This window comes from Carcharodon carcharias, chromosome 3 (assembly GCF_017639515.1).
Source record: "Carcharodon carcharias isolate sCarCar2 chromosome 3, sCarCar2.pri, whole genome shotgun sequence".
Classification (NCBI taxonomy): Eukaryota; Metazoa; Chordata; class Chondrichthyes; order Lamniformes; family Lamnidae; genus Carcharodon; species Carcharodon carcharias.
Window position 1 is genome coordinate 148,968,437 of NC_054469.1, and position 20,153 is coordinate 148,988,589.

The window sequence follows — 20,153 nt, forward strand, 5'->3', positions numbered from 1 at the left end:
TGGAACCAGTCAATCTCAAAATTATTACAGATGAAAAAGACCATTATAATATATCTATTCAGCGAGATCCTAATGCCCCTCTATCACAGCGTTCATGCTTTTTTAATGATTTCAAGGGCAACTCTAATCTAACGTAATTCTGTAGTTAGCATTGCTTTTTTGAAACACAAAGACCACTGCAATAACAGCTGATATGAACAAATTTCTTTTGAATAACCGCCCCCTTAACCTGAATGTTCATTTACCGCCTTTTATATCATTGTTCTTAAATAAAGAAAATGCTTCTTTGTGGCACAGTGGAGAAAGGTTTATTACCTTTACTTGCCACTGCTCTGACCCACATCAATACCATCCTAATCTATCTGGACATCCATTCAGAGTTGATCACCCCCTTTTTCTGATATCAGTCTTAAATTTACTTTTAACTATTTTTAACCTGTTTCTCACAATTCTACTTGCACAGTTTAATTTAAAATTAACTTTTTCTCTCTCCTTGATAGTCTGATGCACCACTCTGATTCCTCCTTGTCAAGTTGAAAGCCCAAGTCAAACTGGTCTTTCCTCTTAATTCAGACAACCAGAAATCAACTCTGTATTGCCACCAGTGCTTGAATGTCCCTGTTGTTTCTTAGTAATCAGAAGCTGGAGACAGTATTCAAGGTACAGTCTGAAGACAGCATGATACAATTTGTTCTTTATCTGCTTTGACTTGCACTGTATTATTCTGGCTTTATAATTCAACGCCTTTTTAGCTTTGTTGATTGCTATTCTGCATTGACTGGATACATTTAGTGTCAAGTCTTCAGCTTCAACCTTAGTTAATTCAACACCATTCAGTCTATTTTTATTTCCTATGTACAGCACTTGAGACTTTGTGTTACATTTCATCTGCTGTTGTTCTAGCTACTTGGATATTTTGTCCAACTTATTCAGTAATATTTGAAATGCTTCTTCTGATTCTAATGGCCCTCCTAGTTTGCAAATCATCTGCAAATGTTACCATTTTGCATTGAATTTGTGTGTCTGGGTCACTTATGTAAATTAGAAACAGTAGCAGCCCAGCACCAAGCCCAGAGGTACCACACTCCATCCTTGCCTCCCAGCTTGAATAAAACTCTTCTAACGAGTAATTAGTGCTTCCTACCTTTCAGTTTCGTATCCATTCACAGGGTTTATCCTGAATCTCCACTCCTTTAAGTTTAATTAATAGGTTTGCATGTGGCATCACTCAAAGGACTTCCTGGAGTTAAATAGTCGAGGAGGTTGGTCAGGCAGGACCTTCTCCTTTCAAATCCATGCTGAATAGTTTTAAGTAGGTTATTAATGTACAGACAGACCCTCAAATTTACTTCTGATAAGCAATTCCAACACTTTACATTGAATGGAAGTAAGACAAATGTGTCTGTAGTAGTCTGAGTTTATTTTGTGAACTTTTTGGATAAAGGTATCTCATTACCCTATTTCCAATGTACTGGTGCCTTTTCAGAGTTCACTGACTCCTCAATGAAAGTTAGTCCCTTGCAAATTTCTTCCCTAATCCCTTTCAGCATTCTGCTTGACCCCTCTGTCCTTACAAACTACCACCCCATCTTCAACCTCCTTTTCGCTTCCAAAGCTCTTGAATGTGTTGTTACTTTCCAAAGCTGTGCTCATCTTTTCTGGAATTCCATGCTTGAATCCCTTCAACAGGTTTTCAATCCTGTCACAATATTGAAATGACTTTTATCAAAGTCACAAATATCGTCCTATGTAATTGTGACAATGGTAAACTACACCCTCTCCTCACTCTCTTGACCTGTTTGCAGTCTTTGACACAGCTGACGCTCCTCCAACCCCTGTCCATCATCCAGCTGAGTGGGGCTATCCTTGCCTGGTTCCATTCTTATCTGTCCAATAATACCCAAAGAATCATCTGCAATGGTTTTGCTTCCTGTTCACACACAATTAGCTCTGGCGTCCCCCAAGGACTTGGCTGCCTTCTATTTCTCATCTATATGCTGCAATTTGGCGGCATCACCCAAAAACACATTAGCATTAGAGATGTCTAACCAGAGCGGTTTATGTTGAAATTTTCTATTTCACGCAGGATCAACTTATTTTAATAGATTTTCCTCCCCTCATGTTTCCCAGTGTCAAGTTTACCAGTCATTCAAAGGACACCTGAAAGCAGTCAGATCCAATATAGTGATGACCATTCTTGCAACGCATATTTGACCCTTCATGCCTGTTTTCCACTTGAAAACGATGATCTGCAATCCAATTCCAGATCCCTAACTTTCTGTCTGGACTTTAAACTTTTAGTACTTTGCTTTCTTAGGTCATAATTCATTCTTTAAGTTTAATGATTAACAAACCAATTTTGCAACTTTTCACCTTTATTGTGTCTGGCTTTCTCATTTGTGAACATCCCACAGCAAATATACCTCATAGTTTTCATCTTAGTTATACTTCTTTCTGCTGTTTTCCTTTCTCTTACTATTTCTCCCCTTTTAGTTAAAATGTGTTTTTAATCCTATGTGTTTCCTTTAAAGTTTATTTCTATTTCACATTCCCTTTTAAATTAAACATTCCTCAGATAATTTACCCATAGGTGATCTTCCATTTCCTTTCCACCACTCCTTAATATTAATTTCTCAAGTGCTTATTTCTTAAATTTACTTAATTAACCTAAATTTTTTTTAAAAACGCTCAATTTTCTCCTCCCTCTCCACCTGATGCCACTGACATTGAGTCACTGAATTAAATTATGATTCCATGTGCACTGGAAACACTGTGATACTTTGCACAAGTAACTAATTGAATATTACCAGGTTCTCCAGCTGTGAGGGGCCATCATTCACATATGTGCACCATCTAGCAGGGGATCACGAAATAGCAAACACAAGAAGAACTTGGCCTGATTCTCCCCCCCCGCCCCCCAAAACTCCTCAGTTCATAAGTACCATGGTCAATTACAGCAGTCATAGTTGCCATGTCAACCGAGATCAATTAGTTCAAGACTGAAAAAAAACTACGTTTGCAGATTTAGTCTTAGGCTCATTTTAGTCTTAGGCTCATTTAAAGGATTATTTTTCTTTTGTACCTGTGGGAGTAATGCTTCGGAATGATGACGATGGAGTAACAGGTGGGGTGACTGGTGGAGTAAGGCTGCCACTGTTGTGACGTTGTGGCGTAGAAATACTTCCTCGAGGAATAGTACTTGATATCGATAAAGATAATTTAGGCTGAATCTTTTTCTTCAGGGATTCTTGTTCCCGGCGAGCAGCATCAGTCATAAATCTGCAATGACAAAAAAAGCACAGGTAATCTGTGGCTTTCTACCAGAGAATAACAATTTAGATGATCATCTTTACTGTACAAAATGTTTTTAAGGCATATGAAAAACATATATGGGAGAGGTGTCAGAAATAGAAATTTTATATGAACTTGGTAGAATTTCAGATTTTGAAAGAATTCCATGGTTTGAGGGCAGGTGTGCACCTCTATGGTAATATACTGTGGGAATAAGCAACTGAATAAGCATATCTGTCAAATGCTATATTTACTCTCAGCTTGGTTCATGTTTGCACTCTCACCTCTGAGTCAGAAGGATCTGGTTCAAGTCCCGCTCCAGGACTTGAGTACACAATCTAGGTTGGCACTTCAGTATATTATTGATGAGGGATACGTTGGTAGAGCTGTCATCCTTTGACAATATTCAGAGGTCTCATCAGCCTTCTTATGTAGACATTAAAAAAATTCCCATGGTACTATTTGAAGAAAAGCAAGGATTTTTCCCAGTACCTGGTCAGCATTTATCTCTTAACTCAACACCACCAAAACAAATTAACTTATTTACTATCTGTGGCATTTTACCATACATAAATTGGCTGCTAAATTTGTCCACAAAACAATGCTTTCAAAAGTAATTAATTTGTTATGAAGTGCAATGGGACATCCTGAGGATATGAAAGATGCTGTACAATGGTAATTTCTTCCTTTAATCATTTGTTCGAGACTAAATGCCAGGTCAGTTAAATCTTCATTGTTCTCTTTTCTTCAAAACAACTCCTTCCCTTTCCTCAAGCATGCTATACATTTAGTTATTGAGTCCTAAGAGTATTTGCAAATGATCTATCTATTGTTGATGCTCGGGATAAACACAAGTTTATGGACCTTTCATAATTACTCCTAGCACTTATTGCTAAGCCACTTTTCATGCACTGACTCAGGACCCTAGGTCAAATCTCCAAAACCATTCTCGTAAAAAAACAGCTTGCATGAAAAGTTCTGCTCATTGTAAAAACAGCAGCAATTTCTAAGGTCAGCCGTGTGCCAGATAGCTGAGTTAGAATTAAATTAAATTCAACATTTTATTTCCTGAAAGGGCTGGCTGTTCTTAGCTAGGGAACAAATAGCTATTGCAACGCAAATATGCAGTCCTAGCCTGGAAGACATGATTTTTTTTCTCCATTCTATGCCAGAAATGATCAAGTTCATGTCCAATGTTGGAACTCAGGACAATGGGACTCATGTTAGTGTTGGCAAGCCCGTGAAACAGCTATTAAAAAAAAACATTTTACACTGGCAAAAAGAGAGAAAGAAAACTGCCTCTTGCCATCTGGCAGCTTATTAGTCAATAACATCCTTTCAGTTGTCCTTCTAGCTTCCCTGGCTACCAGGATCTCACATTTAGGACCAACTGCTTACTGTCACTATATAAACCAAATTCCATTTACATTACTTGGATCTTTATTGGTATTTTGGGAATCACATTCCATCATTTGTTTTATTTCTTCCATGATAAGGAAAGCCAGTGGTTTAGTCTTGCCGATTGGCGAAGCAGTGTGTCATATTGCAGGTGCAGACTATGATTGGTCAGTTTCCTTTGTCAATTTCAGAAAATAATTGCAGTGATTGTTTTGCGCACCTATCAGCTTTGCAGAATGGTAGCAAGAGATCTGGCCCACTACTTTGTTCTTATGCATGCTTAAACCCATAAAACAGTGAAAGCTGTTAATTAACTATGGGAAATTTTAATTTTAAATAATGGGTTTCGTGGAATAGTGTTCCAGCCCACATTAACCACTAGAATATAGATCATATTGCTTTCACATTTACATAACTTTAAATTCTAATGGTCAGCAGACACTTATCTAGCAAAATTCTGTAGGAAATCTATCTCCCACTGTAACTGGCATTTCTTCAGTAGTTCCATCAGAGTTATGCCAGGAGACTGATTCCAACTAATTTCAAGGCCATATTGCTATCTCAAATACAAAAACTCAACGTGTAAGCTAAGTAGGGAAAATAGTAAGCCACTTTTCTGTGAATTCAAGTCCTAAACACATGTATTGATCTCCTTCAGTCTTGCTTTCCTAACCCAATTTTTCAGATGGTGCAGCAGAGATGATTCCCCTTTGAGTGGGGAAAGAAGTGGATTTCCTTCTTATCCTCTGTATTTCATTTCTACCTATCCTTCATTCATTGATATCAAGTTTAGTGCAGGTGAGGATATATGTCTAACTCTCAGTCACTGCTTAAGGTTGAAATCCCAGGTTTCTTCAGCTTCATGACTCAAGACCTCTAACAGTAATGGCTAGTTCTGTGACTCTGCTCTTTAAGGCAAATGCCTCCCTTGTGTTTCAGTGACCAGAAGTACGCACGATACTCAAGGTGTGTTCTGACCAGTATACTTTGATTTGAGTGCATGAGCATGACTGGAGCATGATTTGACCATGACTTCCTCTGACTTGTACTGTCTTGTTTTAGAGAGAAAGAAAAGGAGGGGGAGGAAAAAAACCTAAGAAAATACATCACCATCACACTTCATTTAATTAGACAGAGCAAATATTCTTTCTGTCTCAACCCATTATATAAATGGCAGCTGCCCTAACATCCCACCATACAATCTGTGGAGGTATGTGACCAGGTAAGCAGCCAATGAGAAGCAAAAATGTTAAAGCAAGGTCCTTCACCAAAATGACTGAAAAAGTTTATTCAGTGTTGCAAGTAAGTTTATTTGCAAAGCCTTCATTACATTTTACTGAAATCCAATAGCATCACTTCTTGCAATCAAATCTACATTTGAACTACTTTTATAAATTTTAAAGTTTCTTTTCTTAAGGAATCTACAAGTCTGAAAATCAAACAACAGATCGGAGTCATGAAAGGGATTAAAGCACTAGCTAAATAATGGCAAACTAGCAAAAACTGCTAAGCAGTTTTGCAATGCTGTCTTTTTGAATAGTCAAAGTAAAATTTTCTGTGCAATCCAAAATACTGGGAAAAAGAGAAAATATTACAATTTAGAAACTAAACAGAAATTATGTTACATTTTTCTGGGTAGAAATTCTGTTAAAGCAAAGTGACATGATTTGCTGGTCTAGTAGAAAAGAAGTCGAAACCCCGCTAGGATGGAAATGGTTTAGCATCTGAGTGCATAAGAATGCAAAAGCCTCTAAGGCAACGTGCAGCAGGAGTTTCCTTCCTCTGTGTTTGATCCATTTCATAAGCACAGTTATTGCAAAATAATAGGGTTTTCATTAAGTAGAAAAAAGTTGTTAATAAAGGATGGCCACTATTGAAGTATCATTACAAACATGAAAATAAAGAAACTTTAATAAACAGCAGCCTTATTTAATAGCCAAGGAGGGCCAGAGATGAAAACTGTGGTGCATTCTGGGAAAATAGCCCTCCAGCAATGATATATGGCAACAGTAATACTCCATTCAGCTAAAAGAAAGTCAACTTTAAACAAGTTTTTAAAAAACTTTTAAAGAAATCTGAATTACAATGCACACAATTCTTTTTCAGTAAATACTAGGTGTCCAACAAGCTTTGTAAGTGTAGTGGCATCTACTGGCACTTCACAAGTACTGTTCAAAATTCCACTTTAATTAGATAAGCCACCATTTTGAGATGAGAAGATGCTGAAATCTGCCAAAAACTTCGTAATTGTTATTCTCTTGAAAGGAAAAAAACTGAATGTGTCCTTTATTTAACAGTAAGAACCTTGACTGAAAAGCGTATTTTCTTACCCTGTAAATTGTGGACTCTTGCTGCTACGTAAGCTTGCTGTAAACTATTAAAATAATGAATCCAGACTGGAAAGCCCACAAAGAATGGCCGCCCACATTTCAATCTGTTTGCCAGATTTGTGTGAAGGAAGGCTTATGTAAACTTCTTTCCCCAGCGCCCCCCCACCACCCCCCCCACCCCCACCAAGTTCACCCTATAATGGGGCTGGACTCGAAGCATACTAAAACAAAACATGGTATTAGGGAGCCTCCCAGAGGCCAATAGGTAGAGCTGCACACAACTCCATAGCTGTATGGGAACAAAATCAAATGTTGAGATCAACACTCCTATAAATCTTGATTTTTTTTTCATTGTGATTTAAAAGGCAAAATATTTAAATATTTATCTATAAAAAACTAAACATTTATATTACTTGCCTTTTTCAGCTTTACAAGAAGACAATATTGAGAAAAAATAGTTACACAGGAAATTCTGAGATCCCATGATCTGAGTTGGGGAGCCATGCTAGGAAGGAGCGCAGGAATTGGGGCAACCTTGTTGGAATATACACTCCAGGCTGAGATTATGGAATTATCCCTTATAATGTTTAATCAGTTCTGCTGGGGTGGCCAACAATTATTAACAATATCAGTTTACTATTTAAGGCTGGATGATAAACGTTGATGGATCTCTCAATGGACTACTGACTGACAGTGCAAATTGACCATTTTGACCAGTTAGCGATATGTTGATGCAACACTTCAGTGCAAAATTAGATTGATTGGCATTGCAATTTGCATGACCTCTATAAAGCCACTGTCTTTTGGCCGCTGGTTCATTTGTGCCTCCCAAATGCACAAAGAATAAAGCATTCACACTTTGACATTAACTGTTTAGAAAATTAAGCTTTGCGTTGTGTAATCTGGTGGCTTGCAGAGATGCTCATGCAGATAATATTATGGCCATTAGGCAAGAATTGACATCGAATTACCGAGAATCTTGGGAAGTTTTGAAGGTATATACTGCATAAATTAACTGCTGCCAGAACTGTGAACTAAAACTGTTTATCTTTCACAGTGAAGATGTACAGAGCAATTTTTCACCCCAAATATTGTTCTCAACTTAGGCTGATCACCACATAGTCTGCCCAAGAACCTAACGATCAAGAGCAATTGTTTTTAGTTCTATGGTTATAAGAATTTGGTGTCTCATACAACTTCAGTATAATTAATAGAAAAGTAGAGCATTTAATTCCACGTAAAAGAAAAAGCCTCAGTTTTCCAATTTTAACTTTGATGAAAAAGTAGAAGGTTGACTTGTTCCTAAGCCTCTAGGAATGCCAGGACTAGAAGTAGAAATTTTAAGGAACTGGCAGTGGGGATGGGAAGTGAACAGGAAAATTAGCTTATTCGAGGTAGCTCTTGCAGACATTAAAATCAATACCAATTTCATGGAATAAATTATCTGTTTTTGTGCTATAACATGCGATGATTCAAAGAGCAGGAGGGTCATTTCCAACATTGGTGATAATTCTTCCTGTAATTTCTCCTTTGCTTTCATCATCTTCCCACAACAAAGTTTGTTCAGACTAGGAATGGTGTGCAGAGCAGAGGCTACAGAAGGGAAAAAAGACCTTGCGTTTTAATTTTACCCATATCGATTTCTCTCTGCATCATGCTCCCTAGCCAAGAGTCAGCAGGTGACCTTCTGAACTTTCTGCTTAAAGTGGCTGATCAGCAACAACTTGTACTTATCTAGCAACTTTAGCATAGTAAAACTACATAGCATCTTAAAGGAGAAAGAGAGGTAGAGAGGCGGGAGGTTTAAGGGTGAATTTCAGAGCTTTGGGCGTTGGCAATTGAAGGCATTGCTGCCAATGCTAAAGTGATTAAAACTGATGTGCTGAAGAGGCCAAAAATGGTGCAGCACAGATATCTTGGAGGGTTGTAAGGCTGGAGAAAATGAGATAGGCTATGAGCATGGAAGTGGAAATAGGTTGTCTTAGTGATAGTGTAGACATATGGTTGGAAGCTCATCTCGAACATAAATATGGCACCAAGATTGTGAAATGTCTGGTTCAGTCTCAGATAGTTGTCAAGGAAAGAGTTTATGGTGGGGACCAATGACAATATTTAATTGGGAGACATTTCTGCTCATTCAATACTGGATGTCGGACAAGCAGTCTGGCAATTTAAAGACAGTGGAAGAGTCGAGAGAGGTGATCATGAGGTAAAGCTGGGTGTCATCAGTGTACACATGTAAAGGGATAAAAACAAAAAAACTGCGGATGCTGGAAATCAGTCGAAGGGTCATGAGGAGTCGAAACGTCAACTCTTTTCTTCTCCGCCGATGCTGCCAGACCTGCTGAGTTTTTCCAGGTAATTCTGTTTTTGTTTTACACATGTAAAGGAAAGTGTATGAGAATGACTTGGAGTAATTCAGCCATTTTCATTTCCATCCCTGTGGGAATAGTCTAGCCCTGTACCTAAAGGACAGAACAATTCAACTTAAGGGCTCGTCACATGGAGGATGGCAGCAATGAATTTACTTCCAACATTCTATGCTACTAATGAATGGCAGAAGAAGGGAAAGGAATACTGTAGTTGTATAGATGGAGCAACTAATAGAAAGGTACTGATCACAGCATGGTCAGAAAAGGCCAAGTTAAATTTTCTGCGGAACCCTTGTGGGCCTGGAGAAGTAAGAGTACTCCCCAAGGAGTCCTTAGGCCTCCCCAGTCCTGATCTTGGTTTTCCCTCTGAAGGCCATCATTAGTTTTCAAAACCCTTACCTGCACTAATTTTATGCAGTGGACCTTTCCTTGGACCCCCAACGTAAATTTTACTCCCATTCAGCAGCCCCAATGTCACTCACTCCTGCCCATGTTTGGACGAAAACGAATTGGATTATCATTATGAGGCCTGGGAGTTAAGATTGCTCACGCTTGGGTCCCCACATTGGGTTCCCTTCCACCAAGCACACTTGTCTGCCTTGGACACACCCTCAGTTAAAACTGATTCCAAAGTAATCATATAACAACACAGTTTTTCCTTATTGTCCGTTATAGTATCACCTAACAGGCCAAGTTCAGCCTTACTACTCTCTTAACATACTCACATTTTTACGGTTAGCTTCAATATACCTTTCAGGTATTTTTCCATTCACCCTTTTTGGATCTCATTATTTGCTGTGTATCTGTTTGTTGCTGTCTATAGCTCTCCCAGTTGACATATTTCTACTTTTACTTGTATTTGTGAAGCCTTTCTTTTAGTCTAATACTGCCTCTTAAGCTGTTCATTGACCATGGTATCTTAACTGCAGAAATGGAGCTTCTACATTTTAGGGTTATAAACAGGTTTTGCTTTGTACTTATTTTAATACTTTCCACTATTTACACTAACTACTCAGCACAGTTTACTGTTTACAATTTATTTTTCATCCTTTTGAAGTTTCTTTACATAAATTTTAAACTGTGGTTTGTGGTTCTCCCTCTTCCCACTCAAACATGGCATCAAACTCAATTATAACATGGCTTCTATTTGCAAGCTGTTTCATTAAAGTAATGTTGGTCACAAATTCTGGTTTATTAGTGATTGCTAAATCCAGTATGGCCTTATCTAAAACATCATCTTCTTCAGCTCTCTGCCCGAAGGCAGGTCCGACCCACAGTGTCATGATCTCCACCACAGGTTAGACAAGGAGGCAGGTCCCAGCCAGAACGCAGATCGAACTACATGCTGATGACCCTTAAGAACATAACATAAGAGCTAGGAGCACGAGGAGGCAATTCAGCCCCTCGAGCCTGCCCCGTCATTCATTACGATCATGACTGATCTCATTTTGCCTTCAACTCCAATTTCCCGCCCTCTCCCCATAACCTTTCAACCCATTACTAATTAAAAATCTGTCTATTTCCTCCTTAAATTTATTCAGCATCCCAGCATCCATTGCACTCTGAGGTCGTGAATTCCACAGATTCACGACCCTTTGGAGAAAGGTAAATCCTCCTCATCTCTGATTTAAATCTTCCACCCCTTAGCCTAAAACTATGGCCTCTCATTCTAGAATGCCCCACAAGGGGAAACATCTGTTCCACGTCAACGTTGTCTATCCCCTTTAGCATCTTATATACCTCAATTATATCTCCTCTCATCCTTCTAAACTCTAACGAGTATAGGCCTAAACTGCTCAATCCCTCCTCATAAGACAAGCCCCGCATCTCTGGAATCAATCTAGTGAACCTACTCTGAACCGACTCTAATGCAATTACATCCTTCTTCAAGTAAGGGGACCAAAACTGTGCACAGTACTCCAGGTATAGTCTTACCAATGCCTTGTACAGTTGCAACAACATTTCCCTATTTTTATACTCTATTCCTTTAGCAATAAATGCCAAAATTCCATTTGCCTTCCTCATTACTTACTGTACCTGCATACTAGCTCCGCACTGAAGCATTCTGAAGTTTCTCTCCATTTAAACAATAGGTCACCTTTTTATTCTTCCGACCAAAATGGATAACCTCACGCTTATCCAAGTTAAACTCCATCTGCCAAACTTTGTCCCATCCACCTAACCCGTCCATATCTATTTGTAAATTTCTTATTTCTTCATTGCAGCTTACTTTCCCACCTATTTTGGTGTCATCTGCAAATTTAGCTATAGTACCTTCTATCCCTGAATCCAAGTCATTAATATAAATTGTAAATATTTGGGGCCCAAGGAACGAACCCTGTGGCACCCCACTTGTTACAGCTTGCCATCCATAAAAAGACCCATTTATCCCGACTCTCTGCTTTCTGTTGGTTAGCCACTCCTCTGTCCAAGCTAATATATTACCCCTAACTCCACGTGATCTCCACATGTATTAATCTTTTGTGCGGCACCTTATCAAAGGCCTTCTGGAAGTCCAGATATACTACATCTACAGGATCCCCATTATCCACTTTGCTTGTCACATCTTCAAAGAACTCTAGCAAATTAGTCAAACACGATTTACTCTTCATAAAACCATGCTGGCTCTGATGGATTGCATTTTGACTTTCCAAATGCCCCATTACTATTTCCTTAATAATGGATTCCAACAATTTCCCAATGACAGACATTAAACTAACTGTTCTATAGTTTCCTACTTTCTGCCTCCTCCGCCACCCCCCCCGCCTTTTGAATAATATTAGCATTTTTCCAATCAACTGGAACCTTTCCAGAATCTAGGGAATTTTGGAATATTATAGTCAATGCATCCACTATCTCTGCTACCACTTTCTTTAAGATCCTGGGATGTAGGCCATCAGGCCCTGGGGACTTGTCACCATTTAATCCCAATAGTTTGCTCAGTACTTTTTCTCTCATGATGGTGATTGTTCTAAGCTCCTCCTTCTCTATACCCTCTGCACTACCTGTTACTATTTGGGTGGTACTAGTGGCCTCCATTGTGAAAACTGAGGCAAAATATTGATTAAGCGTCTCTGCCATTTCTGCTTTCCCCACTATTAACTCCCCGCTCTCATCCTCCATGGAACCAACATTCACTTTAGCTACTCCCTTTCTTTTTATATACTTGTCGAATGTTTTGCTATCAGCTTTTACATTTTGTGCTAGTTTTCTTTCATAATTTACCTTTGCTCTTTTTATCATTTTTTTAGTAACCCTTGGTTGATCTTTAAAAGTTTCCTAATCTTCCAGCCTGCCACTGACGTTTGCAACTTGGTATGCCTTAGTTTTTGCCTTTATGTTATCTTTAACTTCCTTGCTTAGCCATTGATGCTTTCCCCCCCCCATACCATCTATCTTCCTCTTTGGAATATATTTTACTTGGGAGGAATTGAATATCTCCTTAAATATCTGCCACTGTTCATCAACTCTCCTACCTTGTAGTCTTCCTGCCCAGTCCATTAAAGCCAAATCTGCCCTCAAGCCTGTGTGGTTACCTTTGTTTAACTCCAGAACACTAGTGTGGGACTCAAGTTTCTCGCTCTCAAACTGAACTTGAAATTCTAGCATGCTATGATCACTCTTCCCTGGAGGATCCTTTACTATGAGATCATTAATTAATCCTATCTCTTTACACAAAACCAAATCCAGAATAGCCTGCTCCCTGGTTGGTGCCACAACATATTGCTCCAAGAAACAACCTCTAATACACTCTATGAACTCTCTCGCGAGGCTACCCTTGCCAAATTGATTAGTCCAGTCTACATGCATATTAAAATGATCCATAATTATTGCCGTGCCTTTCTTACATGCTCCCAGTATTTCCTGGTTTACACTGTGCCCTACTGCTGAACTACTGTTTAGGGACCTATAGATTACTCCCATCAGGGACTTCTTTCCCTTGTTATTTCTTATTTCTACCCAGACTGACTCTACGTCTTGCTCTCCAGTGCCTATATCATTCCTCACTATAGCATTGATCTCTTCCTTTACTAACAAAGCTACACCACCTCCTTTTCCTTCCTGCCTATCCTTCTGAAACACTGAGTACCCTTGGATATTCAACTCCCAAACCTGTTCTCCCTGTAACCACATCTCAGTAATCGCCACCAAATTTATCTCTATTTGCGCTGTTAACTCATTAGTTTTATTCCGAATGCAACGTGCATTCAAATAGAAAGCCTTTAAGTTTGCCCTATTGTCAATTTTCCCTACTCTTATATGATTCTTTGGAGCAATATGGTGTTCACACACTCTGTCCTTTCCTTTCACTTTTTGGTAACGATCAGCCTCGTCATTAACCTGCACTCTTCGCCACTCCTTAAAGTTTGATTTTTTATATTTCCATGCAACTGAACCCTCCCCCCCACTATTTAGTTTAAAGCCCTATCTACAATCCGAGTTATGCGATTCACCAGGACACTGGGCCCAGCATGATTCAAGTGGAGCCCGTCCTAACAGAATAGCTCCCTCTTTCCCCAGTACTGATGCCAATGTCCCATGAATTCAAACCCATTTCTCCCACACCAATTTTTGAGCCACACATTTACCTCTTTAATCTTCTTGACTCTGTGCTAATTAGCTCATGGCTCAGGTAGTAATCTGGAGATTATTATCTTTTTGGTTCTGCTTTTTAATTTAGCCCCTAGCTGCTCATATTGCCCCAGCGGAATCTCTTTTCTTGTTCTATCTATATCGTCGGTACCTACGTGGACCACAACAACTGGATCTTTTTCCTCCCACTCCAATTTCCTCTGCAGAAGAGATATCCTTAACTCTGGCACCAGATGGGCAACACAGCCTTTGGGACGCTTGATCCTGGCTACAGAGAACAGTATCTATTCCCCTAACTATACTATCCCCAATTACAACTATATTTCTCTTTTCTCCCCCCCATTTGAATGGCTCCCTGTACCACAGTGCTATGGTCAGTTTGCTCAACCACCCTACAGTCCCCGCTCTCGTCCACTCAGGGAGCAAGAATCTCGAACCTGTTGGATAAGGGCAAGGGCTGAGGCTCCTGCAGTGCTACTTTCTGGATCCCTCTACCTGCCTCACTCATAGTCACACCCTCCTGTCCCTGACCACTGGCCTAATTTAAGGTAGTTAATTTAAGGGGTGTGACTGTCTCCTGAAACACAGCGTCCAGGTAACTCTCCCCCTCCCTGATGTGTCGGTGTCCAAAGCTCAGACTCCAGCTCATCAACTCTGAGCCGGAGTTCCTCGAGCAACCAACATTTGCTACAGATGTGGTCACTAGGAACCACAATGGGGTCCACCAGCTCCCACAACATGCAACTACAATGCGTCGCCTGACCCTGCATCTCTATTTTATTTAATTAGTTTTTCAATTTGTTGTTAAACTTCCTACTGGTCTTTAGTTTATCAATCTGTAAAATATTTCTCCTATTTACCCTTAATCTGAAAGCAAGTTAGAATAGAGATTCAAAATATGCTTTTTAAAATCAACTGGAACTCACTTTCTCTGCTGAGTTGAAGCTGAAGTGTTAGACCTCCAATCCTGGGTAATCACCTTTCACCTGAAATCAACTTAGAATAGGTAATTCAAACTATCAGTTACTTACCAACCAATGAACTTACAGTTTTCCTGTGATGTCACTCTGCTTTTTTTACTTGGCGACAGTGACTACAGATCATGCACCAACTGATCCACACTGGCTGTGCAGCCAACTGTGCCAATTCAAGGAGTCCGAGTTGTTGTGGCAACATGCACTTTTCCAGAGTTATGAATCGTGACGTTAGAGGCTCCAATTTTCTTTCCATCAAATGGCTGACCAGGAACCTCTCCTACTCTTACCGTGTGCCATTGGCATATGTTGGAAGGATTTGTAGATTGATAGTCAAACTGTTTTGGCTGCGTTATGAACCCGCCTTCCTTGGTCAACAAACCTTGGAGTGGGAGCTTCTGGCTCAGAGGCAGAGATGGTACCCACTGTGCCACAAGGCCTCCTATCTAATACATATAGGAATAGAAACTAATTTCAGGCAGTGACACAAAATGGGCAGCATTGGATCAGCCACATGTTCCATGGAGCGCTTGATATTCAATTCCACTGCAGTCAATGGAATTTCTAGCCAGATGGTCCAGAAAACCGTCCTGAAAACATTCTAGAAATTCACTATTTTCACTATTGAACCATTATTTTTCTCAGAGTTTATGTGAAAGTTAAAATCCTTCATTGTAACCACACTGATTCTGCTATCTGCTTCCCTGGTCTCCCTCTACATCACTACTGTCAGGTGATCTGTGGGCATTTCCCACTAGAGTCTTGCATTCTTTACTGTTCCTTAGTTCTAATCATACTGCTTTCATTGGATGATCACCCTTACCAAAGTCACTTCTTTTCATGGAAGAAGCTGATATAAAGGGGACTCACAGAGAAGGAGAAGGAAAGACAGAGAAACGCTACTAAAATCCCAGAATGCCATAGTAATAACAAAATGCCGTTTAATACAAATCACTGGCCCTGAAAATAATATACAACAGCATTTCCTGATTCATGGGGATGGATTTTACAGGGTGATACACACCCCCAGCTAAAAAGTTGGTTGGGGGGGAGAAGCCCACCCACAATCCCAGTGGCATGTCCTGCAGCAATTTAACGCCGAGAACAGTCTTCCGCCTCTTTCTCAGGAGGAAGTCCCACCTTAGTGACCTGCTGATTAATCTGATTGGCCAGCAGCTCTGTAGTCCCAACAGTGCTGGCCGGGAGCAGTGGTCACTGCTGATAGTATAGGCACTCCCACAAGGCTGAAGGACCCAAGTAAATCCGGTATCGGGGGTCTTGACGAGGGGACTGTGGGGTTGGAAAATAGGCTCAAGAGGCTGGGGTGAGGGTTAAAGGTGGGGTTCACCTGTTTGGTGGGTGCAGGACCGATCAAGGAGGTTCCCTCCACACTGGCCCAACAGCAGCCAACGCAGCTAAAGTTGTCCCGCAAAATTTTAGACAGGTCGGGTGAGGCGGGTAGGTGGCAGGAAGGTCATCTGCTAGAGTTTACATGCCTCCCTTCCTTCAAACCCACTGGCGGGGGAACTTAAAATCCAGCCCACTGTAAGCAACAGCATCGGAGATCTGCTAGCGTAAATAGGATTTAAGTTGCTTTTTGCTTTTAAGTGAACGGAAGTGATGTAATGATTTATGACTGTTATAATAACTGGAAAATGTAGTTGTGTCATTTATATGTACAAAGTAAGCACACCAGCAGTAAATCAATGCTCTGAAAGATTTTTAAATTAACAATGTGTTAAGTGAAATATATCTGCCCTCAAGTATTTGCAAAATTACAAACTGCAAATTCACTGTGCTACAGATCAATATAAACCACTGGAGTGAGTGGTAACAAACCTGAATTCTCTACTATCAAACCGTTATATTTCTCACAGTTTATGTGAAAATTAAACTTGCTTTCAAGCTTTCACCAATGACGGGCTGGGCAAGGCTATTTAAAATGGTACAATGCATTGGACCCTGGAATGACAGGAATCAGATTCAATGCTGTAGTGCATTAGAAATTTGATTGCTTGGAGTCAATTTTCAGGCATGAAATGGGCACTGATGGGCACAATATTATATGTTGGGGTAAAAACAGAAAATGCTGGAAATATTTAGCAGGTCTGGCAGCATCTGTGGAGAGAGAAACAGAGTTAACATTTCAGGTCAAGGACCTTTCTTCAGACCTGAAATGTTAAATCTGTTTCTCTTGCCACAGATGCTGCCAGACCTGCTGAATATTTCCACCATTTTTGGTTTTTATTTCAGATTTCCAACATACAAAGTATTTTGCATTAGTTTTAGGGATTATATGCTGCGGTTTTGGGTCCGATATGCGATAGTATGGCTGATAACACATTAGCCTTCACGGCCACCTGAAAGAAGCATTAGCCCTAATTAAATTTGCAAAGAAAGGTGTTGTGCCTCTTGCACGACCTTTCTGCCATATTGGGCAAAGGTTCATAGGAGTTTGCAATGCACTGAAGTGCGCCTCCTGACTCCACATTAATTTTGAATCTCCTTGAATTGCCTCTTGGAGTGCATCTCATGCCCGCAGGTACACTTCCTGATGAAACAAGAGGATCAATATTGTGCACTCTCATCGCCCATCAATTTTAGTGCAACAGTTGTTGCCCTCAGCCTGTTTGCAACCAAAAATGGACCAAATGAATTTGGGGAATGCCTCTCTGTCAAGACTCCCACCTGCACCACCCCCCAGGGCCTCACTTTCCCTCCTCACCTTGAGGCCCTGCACTTACCTACGCCTGGACTCCCAGACTTGGAATCTGGGGACCACTTGTAGTTTCAGTCCTTGCTACTGCTGCCACTGGGATTACAGAGCTGTTGACCAATCAGATTGGGTGGCAGGTCTCTGCGTCAGGACTTCCACCTAACTGAGGGGCTAAAATCTGTCTCCAGCCAATTAATGCTCCTTGTAGCATTTATTGGCCGTGGGGCTGCTATGATCGGTGGGGAGGTGTTCCCCGCCGATTTTTTGGGTGGCAGGCAGGAAACCCTGCCACCTGAAAAATCCTGCCAATGGTTCTGATCTGGTGATAGGGAAATAGTACCCCTTTTGTTCAGTGACAAGTGATCATCTACTTAACAGTGTCATTAACAGTGAAGGAGAGAGACTGGAATTTTTTTCTCTGCAACAGGCTGTTGTGACATTGAGGCAGAGATTATTGCATCTTGTAAGGGAAAACTGAACTATTATTTGAAGCAGAGAAAGATACAGGGCTACCAGGAGTGAGGAGGACAGTGGGATGTGTTTTGGTTTACTCTAGCAAAGAGCTGGCATATAAAGAAACAGGTTCAATGACTTCCTTCGGTGCCATAAACTTATTTGGTTCTATGAGAGGACAAGGAAGTGACAGGGATCACAATAGAAAGTAGCAAAATATTAGAGGGAAGAGTGTCTTAAAGACGTAGTGAAAAACAAAGGGAGCAGGAACTGTCAAATGCACAAAGGTGAGGTAATGCCATTGGTAATGGGGGAGGGGGGTTCTTCAGGGGGAAAGAATGGAAAAGTGGGGCACTGAAGACTTCAAAAACAGTACAACAAAAGAAAATTTAAATTCCATCAGTCCCCTTTGTGATTTTTTTTCAACGTTTTTGATAAAGGGGTGATTTTTAGTTTCCCTCGACTTTCTGTTGAATTACAAATTAGCTCCAGTAGATTCAATTTCTCTTCTATGTCCCCAAGTTAGCATGCTGAAGTACCATTTTAAACAATAAACATGTTTTACAACAGGCCACATTTCTCTTTTTAAATGTAATTTGGTGAAATGAATGAATCTCTAGTGTATCATGCTGCCAGCAGAAATGACCTGAAAATGCAGAGGTTTATAAACTTCAATGGCCAGAACGCAGCTGGAGCTATATTTATATTAGATCATTAGTAATTTAGTTGCAACATTACATTCATTAAGTTACAATGTTAAACGATGTCTCACAGAACACACATTATTTGTGAAGAAATTAAATGATGAACCGTTCCTGTGGGCAAGCTTAAGTCAATTCAATTTCCACTGTTCCCCACTGTAATGTAAAATTATTTTGTGTTCCATTTTACAAATTGTTGAGCTATTTCTGTCCACTTGGGAACTACAGTTACACACATAAAAGCACACCACATAAAAGCACCAACCATAACCAAGACAGTCAACTGATAAATTGCTGTCAGGACTTCGTCAATGTGAATGAATACTAGTGATTCTACATGCTATTTTTCATGCCTTCCTGTGTGGAAGTTCTTTAATCTCTGCTCTGTACTTCTTTATAATAGCACAGCTGAGGGCAGTAACTCAATACCTTACTACATTCCTTAAAACAGCTTATTTGGGCACTCTCCGTGTGTCCAATATCTCACATGGCCAAAAGCTTAAGATTTAATTGACAATGGTTTTGCTCCATTTTGATAACGTGTATGATTCAGAGAATAGGAAGAGGAAAACAAAATGATCTCTTTTTTATCCCAGCAAATTATGCACATTAAAACAAAATTTCAAAATCATAACTTGCTAACCAAGTCGTCATCATCACTTCGCAATGCTTGAGTATCCCTAGCAATTAACTGAAATTGACATCACCCGGAGTCTGTATATATTTCCAGTGAGCCACATATTTTCTTGGCTAAAGAAGTTCCAAAACTTCTGTTTATTACAGATAAATATATTAAATCATTGACAAGTTGTCACAGAGTGCTAATCTCTGCAATTTACTCCAGTGTTACAATTCCACCCCTTTCCCCTGATCTCTTGTGCATCACATCCTCCCCTTCACCCCACTGTTCTGCCTCGAGTCAATACTCCCAATATCTCATTTGGCTTGGCATCCGTTTTTTTTCCTTATGGATTAGGCCATCTCTCCACATTAAAGGCAAGTTGTTGTTGTTGAGGCATATTGTTAAAGTAGATGCAGAATAGAGGGAGCTTTACTGTGTGTCAAGCTATGCTTTAACTGACCTGGGCATAGCTGCTCCTTAACACAAGAGTGCTTGAACCCTCAGCTTGATGAGCACAAGACTTTTTAAAAAGGCATTTTCCCCACGACATTCTCTCCTCCTTTCATGATGCCCATTGTTCGATAGTACTTTAGTACTTTATCCAAGCAAGCATGTTTCACGTGTGAACCCAAACATTAGCAGGCCTAATATGCCCTTAACTGATATTGATGCCACCATTAGTGATCAGGATCAGCATGCTGGT

The 20,153-nt window shown here is 40.1% G+C and overlaps 1 protein-coding gene across 2 annotated transcripts in view; it reads right to left on the minus strand.

Moving 5' to 3' along the window:
* The window catches only part of jazf1b (JAZF zinc finger 1b), a 288,562-nt gene that overhangs the window by 59,542 nt on the left and 208,867 nt on the right, over nucleotides 1-20,153 (minus strand). For both annotated transcript variants that reach the window (XM_041185104.1, XM_041185105.1), the window contains one exon: nucleotides 3,083-3,279. In XM_041185104.1, coding sequence (XP_041041038.1) covers nucleotides 3,083-3,279 — 197 coding nt within the window. The remainder of the gene's footprint in view (nucleotides 1-3,082; nucleotides 3,280-20,153) is intronic.